General features: G+C 42.1%; 1 protein-coding gene across 1 annotated transcript in view; it reads right to left on the reverse strand.

Moving 5' to 3' along the window:
• LOC147024419 (E3 ubiquitin-protein ligase TRIM33-like) overlaps positions 1-12172 on the reverse strand; it is a 204351-nt gene that overhangs the window by 158774 nt on the left and 33405 nt on the right. Inside the window, exon 3 of the mRNA XM_085884330.1 lies at positions 145-292. Coding sequence (XP_085740456.1) covers positions 145-292 — 148 coding nt within the window. The remainder of the gene's footprint in view (positions 1-144; positions 293-12172) is intronic.

Consider the following 12172-nt stretch of genomic DNA (forward strand, 5'->3'; position numbering starts at 1 on the left):
CTGCCACAGTTTTATGAAGGCAGACATTGCCATCAGTCATCTCCCATTCATACCCATGATCTTTTCTACCCAAATGACAGTCATCATATCCACTCAGTCATTAACATTGAAGGTGAGAAGCAAATGTGTACTCGTCACTGATACCTTGAGAAGCTTCATCTTTTTGCCTTATCAAATGGTCCTTGGTGAACTTGACGCGTTGATGTGCGTCGATGCACGTCTTGCACAGCCACTCGGAACACTCCGTGCAGAAGCCCTCAGCATATGCGCCATCCTCACAGCATGTGCAAGGCTGGAATGTTTGGAGTTTGAAAGGGAGATGAGGAAGGCAAAAAGGGTAAGCATGTAAAAGGCACTTACAGCAGGCATTGGGACAAAAAAATAAACAAGCAGTCATAGACTGGTACTTACGAAATTGTCAACTTGACCTCTGACCTTGTCTAATAAAAGCTGTCTCGAGAGAAGGTAGCGACGCAAACCAGAAGTTTTTACGATGATTCTGTACCAAACCATTAAAAATCGAATGTTTGACCTCACTGTGACCTTGACCTTTGACCGATTTTGACCAAAATCGAATCAGCGCTAGCCATCACCCTCCTGAATCACGTGGTGCAATTTAACATTGGGAGCTTCTTCCGTTCTCGAGTTAGAACTTTTTTTGGATGTCTGACCTCACTGTGACCTTGACCTTTGACCGATTTTGACCAAAATCTACTCAGCGCTAGCAATCACCCTCCTGAATAACGTGGTGTAATTTGACATTGGTAGCTTCTTCCGTTCTCGAGTTATCGTGCCTACAAACAAACACACAAACACGCACACAAACAAACACACACACACAAACAGATGACGGAAGTCATCAATATAAGTATGAAATCTAAAGATTTCGTAAGTAAAAATACCCCCAAGCGGGAGTGCCGGTCATCTCTGCCAGAGGTCGAAAGTAAGTAACTCTGTGCCACACTGGAATAGGGGCAGTTCATAAAGTATGTAAGCTCCACTTCCGGGTTTCAAAACCACTCACCCCCCTCTGAATGTAGGCTAGTGACCACCCACCCACCCCCATATGCATCTCATATCACATCACAATACTTGAAGATTACAACGAACTGTAGGTTTATCTCAAATGCATCAGTAATTATTAACTACGGTAATACAGTAATATGGAACAATTATTGACGTCCACGGATTCAACATCACGTCGAAAATGTTCCTGTGAACGGGGATATTTTTCCCCCTTGCGATGAAGACAGGCTCACCTTCATCTTCTGAAACGCTTTCATGTTGTCCGACACCACTTTCATAAAGTATGTATGCAGCCGTCGTACTACCCACCCACCCCTGTACGCAGCCCGTATGCGGGCTTTAAACCACCCACCCTCATACATCGCTAATCGCTTGCAAAGCCAGCAGTTCCTTATGAACCGATGTTTGTAAGTCATGACAATGTATGCCCTAGCGGTGTAATTTACCTTTCTCTTTTAATATCACAGCACGTCATTTATGAAAATAAAAGTACAAATTGACATTCAAGACAATATTAATGTCATAAATGAAAGTAAGTGTGCATATAAACTTGTGTTCCATTGTTTTAGTTAAATCTGACAAAAGCTTCAAATGTAATATTTGTCTCGGAGAGTTCCGGTTCTTAATTTAATACTTTTATCTTTTTTTTTGTATGTACTTTATGAACGGCCCATACGGGGAATCAGAACGAAGTTTGAAGGGCTATAAAATCGGAACGAGAGCAAATTTCAAAAAAATAGCTCGTGTTGTTCTCGATAATAGTCCATAGTATCTGAATCACTAATAACATTTGATCTCTCTTGATAAATGAGGGAGGAGATACGATTTGAAATTGACGATTTTCGCAACTTTGACAGCCTCGTGACGTTGACCTCGACCTTGGACGACCTTGAAAGTTATATCGTTGTGCAGTCTCATCGACCTCTATCCATTCCACTATTGGTTATTTGTCTCCACTCGGTTTGATTGTGGACGGACGGACGGACGGACGGACGGGCGTACAGACTTCGAGACTTATTATTAGGTCATCTCTACTGAGATGATAGAGATGACCTAATAAATGTGAAACTCTCTTTTTCATAAACCTGGAAAGCAAGGTCTGTGTCTATGCACCACAAGTAAAAGTAAGTGCTCCAAAGATATTCAATTAATCATACAGGAATCCATCAAAATAAGTAGTTCACGTAGCTTCGAGAGAGGCTATTTTGTTTTGTTTTGTTTTTTTGCAGATATTTTGTTTTTACTCATCAAAAATATAGACATGAAGTGGATAACATGCGAGATATTTCCAAGGATTATCAAAAAAGACCACAACGGTTGAGGCGTAAATTTAGAATCAAAGATGCTGGTGATAATTTGGCTACTCCATTTTTGTTTTTTTTGTGTATACATAGTCGATCGAGGCTCGTGGAAGAGCAAGTACAAGTACGTGTACGAGTACAATAAATGGATCAGGACGCAAGAGGACAAAAGGAGTAGTCGAAGGAAGAGAGGAGGGAAACACCAATAGTAGGACCGAAGGCTAAGATAGAGGCAGACGGACTAACAATGGGTGGGGGGGGGGCAGTAAAGGATGCACGGGGTACACAAGATGGATAGAGAAGGAAACTCTTAGGAGGAAAAACTGGAAATTTGGAAGAATGACGAGGGATTGGGGTGGCACGGACAAGATGGGGGGGGGTTAACAAGAGTAGAAAAGATCATGGCTTTGGAATGGGGATTATCCGAGATGGTGGTGAACAGGTGCCCTGAAGACCTGGACCGGAAGAATGAGATTGAAGAGAATATGGAATTTGGTTCCACAGGCAGGAACTAAAGGACAAATGTTCAATGAAGACACCATGTGATTTTTTTGCATCAAACAACTAATGATGTCAGAGTGCACATCCACCATAACATCAATCTGAATGATTCTCTAATGTGACACCTTGGCTGCAAATTGCATTTCGGATGCAACACGTTGGCTGCAAAGCACCAATTCGACAGTTCAGTCAGACAGAGATTAAATTATTTCAAGAATCACACCTCGACAACAGTTCAAAGGAAAATGGGCCACCTCTGCACCATGCTGGCAGAGTCCATCCACACACACACCATTATCAATAAACTATGCAAAGATTATACACGTGTATGTAACTACATTATTATACATGCCGACAGAAATACCTCGCTTTGTGCAAAGAATGCATTCCTGGAGAAGAGAGCATGAATCGAAAATGTGATAAAAGGTGTCATTTATACCATTGTTTATATGGAGATGCGTTCCCGTTCCCTTTCCGGGATGGACAGGTTTGTAAAATTGAGAATTAAATTCTCTTCCCAGTATTGGCTGCAGTGCAATCCTACGGAGATGTAGGGGGGGGGGCTGCAGCGTGGCACGGCCAGTCGAACTCAGACATGGACCTCACCCGAGTGGTTCTGGGCTCTCAACTTGGTTGTTCGCCAAAACTCGGTTAATAAATGCCTTGTGTGATGCCAGGCGCATCCATTGGTTGATTGGCTCGAGTAAATCATCGACTGTTCAGATTCAAGAGAACTGTGGGTACTAGTCTTGAGGACCGTTGCTTGCGTGACCAGTGAGAAGGAAAGAGGTTGTAAATCAAATAAATAAATAAATAAATAAATGAAGGGGGGGATATCACATTTAACAGTGGAATATACAAAGAGATGGTGGGGTGACAAGGCCCTACCAAATACTGTCTTGCTAGACTTCATTTGGGGTTTACAACAGATAGACTCTAAACATGCAATTAGGATCTAACTAATTAGCTTGCATGCTATAGTTTGAAAGTGGCCATGAGCCGATTCATGATATAGTTGCCTTTTCATGAATTATATTTGGTCTGAAAAGCTGCAAATCATAATTTATGTTTTGATTTTGAATATTTTTTTACTGCGCACGTTCAAAAAGATAGTGACGTTTGAGAGAACGGTTGAAATGCAGTCAATCCCGAGCTACCGAAGAGAGCAGAGCAGAGACATCTCCACCACCTGGCCTTCGCTCCAACAAAAGCATTTGACTCTTTGGACTGCACCCATACCAAGAGAGCAGGATGTCTTCCAAGACTTACAGACATAACCCAGGCTTTTATGATGGGATGCAGGTAGCTGTATGAAACAGGTAGCCTCTCAAGACACGACCATTAATAATGGTGTGAAGCAAGAGTGTGTTGCCATTGGCAACCACCCTTTTTGGTATACATATTATTAATTTCTCCACTTTTAAAGTGTGCCTCGTCAACAACTGGTATTACCTTACACACAAGAAGTGATAGCAAACTATTCAACCACACAAAACTGCATGACAAGTCTGGTCAAAGGTGCAAAAAGTTCTTATCCATGGATGTCTGTTCGCTGATAATGGCACCTTCTGTGTAAATGCCAAGCAAGTATTGCACTGATCAGTCATTCAAACAAATGCAGGCACCCAAAGCACCAACGAAATCATCCTGCAAGGATGGATCCTGCCAACCAACCACTTCTTCTGTTATTGGGTGGTCGCTAGACTACCGTTATTCTCAGGTTTTCCGTCTGTCTATGTATGTAATGGACAGCTCTGGAGGCCAGAGGAGTCAACCAATTTTGATGAAACCTGACTGGTAGGTTCATACCAGGATCGAGTTGTATGCTTTTGAGCACCGTTGCTATGGACTCCACCGTTGCCGAGCAACGAGATTTTGAAATTTTTGAAAAAAATCCGAAAAATATTTATATATATTTCTTTCGAAAATCAAAAATCGACTTCCGCGCTTTTATGCGCACTATAATCAAACTCTGTCAAAAAATTTCAGCCCGATCCATCAAAAACTGTATGACTAGTATGCAATTATATAGCGACCACCCATGTCGCCTACCGGCTTGTCAATAACAATCTGGATCCACAATTCCATGCACAATTAAAATAAGTGGTTAGAAGCTTTTTTTTAAAAAAAATTGGTTGTAAAATCGTTAAAATACCTTATTCAGTTGGATTAAATTTGTGGAACAAAGTCAATTAAGGAACCCAGCAACATGTAACCAAGCACTGCAGTTGCAGCACTGATCAATGTGCCCATTAAAGGGCATCAACAGGAGACTTAGAAAATTATGTAATCCACCGCGAGAATGCTTGGCACGCATGCGCAGAAGCCCTTTTAGCAGCAATGTTGATCGGCACATGCTAAACTGGAAGGACACTCGGGAGAGCGCATAACTCCACCACATAATGCCTGATCCACGAACATATCGGGCCCAATACATTTTTGAACTAGATCCACTCGCATGCAGAAATGCCCAAAAAATAAAAAATCGAAATTTTTTTGAAAAAAGTTGCAAAATTTTGTTTTTTTTCCTCTAACAATTTTTTTTTTTGGGGGGGGGGGTTGGAAATCACTTAAAACATGTAGAAATGCAAAAACAAAAATTCAAATATATTTTCAAAATGGCCGCCATAGCGGCCATATTGGACTTTGGACCAAGTCAAAAATCTAATGGCATGATCCTTGGACCATACCTAATCCCCCCACCAAGTTTAGTCGGAATCCGTCGAGGAGTTTTTCCGTAATACTGTTCACAAACAAACAAACAAACAGACAGGGGTGAAAACAGTAACCTCCGTCCATCTTCGATGATGGAGGTTAATAAATATATAGTGTGCGCTAAGGATTGCCACCTAAAATGTCTCACGAAGCTTCAAAAAGAAGCCGAAAATAATTTTAAAAGTGCCTGAGAGAAAGGGGTGTGCTTCTGCACAACAAAGAAGTTGGAGAACTTTTCAGCTCACCCAAAGGGAAGAGATCTTGCAGCTGCACTGACTGCAAAACTGATGATGTGGGCCGGTGCAAGACCCAAACGGTGAACGGGCGGAATCTACCCAAACCCCCAGCCCCCCCCCCCCACCAACCTTCCAACTATCGCTACCAGTGAAGGGACTTTGAATATTGTGGGAATACCTCCTGTGAATATGGTAGCCTTGGTGATTTAATAGATGTCTGCAATTGGAAAAACAATGCCATCATTACCAATATTCAGGTAAACTTCCTAGAGGGAGACACCAAATCTGGTTTGGGTGTTTCTTCACACTGTTGGGAATATCATATCTGTGTCTTGTGAATGCACAGAGGAAGTTTAAAATCAACTTTTAAAGTGATGATGTTTCCTGTTCATCACGTTGCACCAGGGGAGGGGGAGGAGTGGGAACTGTGAGGGCTGATATAAATACACTGTTGGACACCCGACATTGGCAGGGGGTACACGTTCCGAAAAAAAATGCCACGAATGTCGGGGCATTGGTTCAATGAGAAATAGGGGATAGGTTCCCGTTGTTTTGCGATTCATAAGGGAAAAATTAAAAATCATGTGAATAACTGCAAATATGCAAATAACTGCAAATGTGAAAAAAAACAGTGAATGCACGAAGCACAGACAGGGCAGCAAATGTAGGAGGAGATCAGAAAAACTGTGAATACGTGAAGCACAGGGCCACAAATGAAGAAGCAGGTCAGAAAAATTGTGAAAAAACACAAATACGCGGAGCACAAAACCTCAAATGTCGAAGCAGGTCACATTTTACGAACCACGAATGCACGGAATCCTCGAAAAGCGGAACTGTCTGTCAGGGTCCGACATTATTGTGTGTTTGGTTTGAGGACCACAAGACAAATTACACTAGATTTTTTACATCTACGGAACCAAACGTGCGTGCGTGCATGCGTGCGTTTTTCCACTGCAGCCTCTCACTTGCATGAATAGGAAATGAAAGGAACGCAGCACCTCTCATCTAAGTACATTTCTCGTATTTGCTATTTTTTGAGAGTCCGATTTGCATCTTAGAACAATTATGGGAAGCCATATTGAAATTGCAACTCTTTCATTTAAATGCTGAAAATGAAGTTAAAAAGAAAGACTACTTGACTTACAGATTTTGTTCTACCAACGGCAGGTTCAGAGTGCCCAGTTAGTGGAGTAGAGTCACTGAAAACGAGCACACAGCACATGTGCAAAACGCCTCATCAGCATCCGTGCATCATTTTTAAAATCCCATATTGGCTCTTTCTGGAATGGCAACATGTCCAGGAATATTGACAAGGAAAACACAACTCTGGCGATTGTACTCCGATTTAGGGTTACTGCCTTAAATGTCAGCTTTACTCTGTTTCTTACAGTGGTGAGCACACTTTTGCCACCTTCAGATGAAAAAAATAAAGGAAAAATTAAATTTAAAAAACCTATTGTTTGAATTGTACACCAACAGACAAACACCCACCTGGACAAAGTCCCACATTCCTCTGGCAAACGTGTTGTGTTAATTGTATTAACGACACCAACTGCATGTTTTAAGTGACACAAATCAAAACTATATTCAACAATCACATGAATATACTATTGCTTCTCCTTACATGCCATGTTCTCGATTGAGGTCTGCAGTGTTATTCGTTTTTTGTTAGGATAGAAAAAATATAAACATGATTTTAACCTTTGACGATTAATAATGACAAAGTGTTGAGAAACTGTGAAGTCCGTGCTGTTATTGTGTTTTCTCAATTATAATATTTAGCTTTATTCAAACCAATCATTGGAATCCTGCCATTAAAAAAAATTTTAACCACTTATTGCTTTGGGGAAGATCATGTGCCACTGGCACAGTAAAACTGTCTGCCGATGGAGACAACTGAAGCCTCAGAATGCTTTTGTGTTTTACTTCAGTTAAAAGCATGTGTTGTTTTTTTTGCTAAACCTGCTCCCCCCCCTGCCCCCCCCCAACAGGTCCCTCTGGTGTGGAGGGTGTATGAGCATGGACACCCAGCAGGACTAAATACAAAACCTGCCAAAGGCTGGAGGAGCTCCTTGTGAGCCAATGACCATCCATATCTGGTGCAAACTGCATCTGCGGACGTCCTCTTGCAGTTGGTTACCTTCCCAAGGAGGTTGGTGGCAGGATTTGCACTCCAGCCAACACAAAACACTTCACAAAACACACTGTAGTGCGTGCCGGGGTGGTGCTGAGGTGTCGTTGACCAGATGGCAATCTCCTCGGGTTAACGTCAGGCGGTCCCCTTCAGGTCGGTGCCTGGAAAGCTCTATCCTTAAGAGATGGGGATGGGCCAGGCATCTGCCTGAGAGATAGCCCGATGAAGGCCCCTGGAGTATTGGCGGAAAGTGGACGCAGCGACACATGCTCCGTATGTATGTATGTATGTATGTATGTATGTATGTATGAATGTATGTATGTATCTTTTGCTGACAATGTGGCAGTATTATGCAGCGAGTGAGACAACTAAGTTAAGCAGAAGCTTTCTCAGAAGATGTAAACAATTAAATAAATAACACTGCTCAAACAAGAGAAAGTCAGTATGTCAACTGTGAAGCCAAACATGAAGCTCGGCCTCGGTTTAATTATATCCCACCGGTACCATTACAGACTAAAACACTGCAAAATTATTAGTAAGGTATTAATAATATTTAAAAACTAAATGTTAATTATATCCTATCCTCCATTCATCATGAGATATTCGGAGACAAAAGTTAACATCTTTTTTCCCTTACAAAATCGAGGCCAATGAAAGAGCAAGGTAGAACAACAGTGGGATAAACATCATGGGGATGAACAAACAAGAAAAGAGGAAAGGGAGAAGGGCAGTTAACACACGAGCAAGTATGATGGTTGGCTTCATAAAGGTTAATGGGGGCAATAAAGATAATGGGTCAAAATGGGCACGACAAGAGGTGGCAATGCAATGCTTAATTGATGCCCAAGAGGGAAGAATGACATCGAACAGCCAATGGAAGGTTGTTCCACAGACCGGAGAAGCGAGTAATAAAAGAGTAGAGGTGTTCAGTGAGGCTGGACTTTGAAAGCCAAACGAGGAGACACGCTGATAACCTTGTCATCTCAAATTGAATTCTCTTAAAAAGGAGGATTTAACAATAACCTTGTAAATTCCACAGCATGCAGGAGACAAACGTGATGTTGGGTGCCAGTCCATCAGCGGAGAGCAGTACTCTATTGAGCTACGGACAAAGGCCTTGTAGACAGAGTAGTTATGATTTTGTAAGGAAACACTTGGATCAATGGAGGATACCCAGTCTGCGTCTGGATTTGGAAGCCAGCTTTGCTCTGAGGTTGGCTCGGGAAATGTCAAGGTTGAGCATGAGGCCTAGAAGTTTCAGAGACTGAACATCTTCCAGTGGACAACCAAGGAAACTCAGGTGAGTTAATTTGACGATCTTTCTTGAGCAGAAAGAGAGACTGAGATTTTACGGGATTGAAGGACATGTTCCACAATTCAGACCAGTGTCTAATCATTTCCATATCGGCAGAAAGAGATGCAGCTCTACTGTCTGCCTGGAAGAAGGATGGGTACTGTATGTAGGACACAATATGGAGTCATCTGCAAAAATAACCTTGTCAAAAATGTTAATTCTATATTTTAACAAGCGTATTGTATTTTCGCAGTTACAATGTCTGACACTCTCACTCTCTCCGAAAGTACTGTCTGGAAACCCCCCACCGCAACCCATCGACTTTCTTAAAATCCTCTTGAGGAAGTTCAGTCACTCAAACTTCTGGGTATCACCATCAGCAACGACCTTTCTTGGGTGAACCACATTTCAAAGGTGGCCCAAAGCCAGTCACTGACTGGGCATCCTCTGTCATACAAAGCCTTCCTTGGCACACCTGAACTCCTATCCACCTATCAGGCCTTCATCTGCAACTTGATGGAGTACTGCTCTCCTTTCTAAGCTGGCTCCCTTGCCTCACACCTTGCTCACCTCAATGCCATGGAAACAAAGGCCTTCAAGATCATGGGTATCTCATGTGGTGAAGGAAAGTTGATGGACGTATCACTTTCCCATCAAAGACAGGTTGGTAGTCAGTCGACTGCCCCTTTCTGGTCTTGCACCCTCTGCTATTTCCGCGATTTGTACCCCCTCCTCCCACCGGTGTTTCTGCAGGGTGCACACAGTCCAACATCGACCCCTTCTGGTGAAACAACTTAAATCCAGGATCACTGCTCACCTCCACTCATTTGTTCCTCTTTTTCCCCACTTGTGGAACCAACTTCCATAAAGGGGCTGTCACACCTTGACGATTTAGCCAGCGTATGCCGATTTATGAAAAATTTGTCTAAAACGCTGGCACACGTCGAATACGTTATGGGTACGTTTTGTTTACATTAGGTGCATGCTGAAAAACACTACCATAGGTCGTATTACGCTGGTTTAAAACGTTGTACTTTTTGGTTGACATAGACATACTACTACCAATGACACTACTACAACTACTACTACTTTTACTACTGTCAGGCACACCAACTACTGCTAATAGTATTACTACTACTAATACTACTGGCATTGACATCTACTCAACATGGAGTCTGGAACAATGATGGGTTCCTCTTGTGAAGCCCATTTGTATATACCAATTCCCCTTAACGCTGCCAATACGCCATTACACGGTAGATGTAAGTTAGAAACACGTTCAGCAAGTGCTGTGGTCGTCCGGAAGACGTCAATCTAATTTGTCTACATACGACAATGTGCGTTTTAGAGACGTTACACATAGGTTCATAGCATGTTACTCAAAGGTTAGAAGCATGTTATACTTAGGTTCAAAGCATGCTACACATAGGTTAAACGCACGTTACTCATAGGTTCATAGCACGCTAGTCATTGGTTCAAGGCAAGTTACAAATAGGTTCAATGCACGTTACTCATAAGTTTCAAGCACGTTAAACATAGGTTCAGAGCACGTTCCGCATTGGTTGAAAATTAGGTTGCGGGTATGTTAAATATTACCTTGACGTGTTTCGACTTATCAGTAACCTACAAGTAACGTGTGTCCGTCATGTGTAAACGATCGCGGAGCGTGCCAGGAACATATGACAACGCATGCGGAACGTGTGAGCCATACGCCGAGTAAGTCGTAAAATTTTCAGCATGCTTTAACCTTCACGACGTATTACACGTACCACGTAATATGACAGCGTACTTCATTGTTTTCCAGCCTACTCTTAACGTATACACAACTTACCTATACCGTATTTGATGTGTGCCTAGCGTTTTAGACACATTTTTCATAGGCCAGCATACGCTGGCAAAATCGTCAAGGTGTGACTGCGATGTTGACACTTCAAATTCTCAGGCGGTTACGATTTAAATCGGCGTCCGGCAGGTTCTTAACAGGCTACGCCAAGAGTTCGCCGGCGATACGTTTAGCGCTATGCGTAAGTGAAACTATTGTTGGGCATAGGTTGTGAACGCTGACAACAGGCTAAGCATTCGTTGGTAAAAGTTATCAAAAACACAACGAAACGTTCTGTGCCCGTTACTAATATGTTGTGCATATGACCAACACATTATGAATACGCCCAAAACTTAAAAAAAAAAAAAACATCAAAATTTCAGCGTACGCCAACGTTTTACATACATTTTTATACATTGCCATTGCTGGTTAAAACGTCAAGGTGTGACAGGGCCCTAACATTCTCTTCAATCTCATTCTTCCCCCCAGGTCTTCAAGAAAGCTGTTCCCCACCATCTCAGATCACCCCCCCCCCCCATCCAAAACCATGCTCTTTTATACCCTCGTCAACACCACCCCAAGCAATCCTGCTGCCAAATTTCCAGATTTTCCTTGAGTATCGATCTTGTCCACCCCAAGCGGACCTTCCAGTGCCCCGTTTCACCCCCCACATTCTCTATCTCTCTGTCTCTCTGTCTCTCTGTCTCTCTGTCTCTGAGTGTACAAGCTGTGCTGCAAGCCTCGACTGTCTATACAAAAAAAAACGAAATAAACAAAAGTAAAATAAAATCAATAAAGTGTTTTTTTAATTATTATTCTTTCCAATGTAACAGATTTACATTTATTTACACTTATCCTTTCACGAATAGATGCAGAAATTGAGTACAATTTATATTGCAGCCCCGGAACCAAACCAAACTGGAAGGGCACTCTTCAACATCGCCAGATATGCCTATGCCTACATTAAAAACAAGGACAAATGTGTCCACGAGCAGCGTCCTAAAGATTTTGTCGGCTAAAAAAATAAAAAATAAAAAATAAAAAAAACAACAACTTCCGATATTTCATCACATGCCTTAATTAAGCCAATAGCAAAACGCGTCATAATGTACTTACGTATTAACGATATATCGTGTATTTACG

The sequence above is a fragment of the Eptatretus burgeri genome, chromosome 6 (genome assembly GCF_056783735.1).
Source record: "Eptatretus burgeri isolate ZD-2024b chromosome 6, Ebu_testis_v1, whole genome shotgun sequence".
In the NCBI taxonomy this organism is placed as follows: domain Eukaryota; kingdom Metazoa; phylum Chordata; class Myxini; order Myxiniformes; family Myxinidae; genus Eptatretus; species Eptatretus burgeri.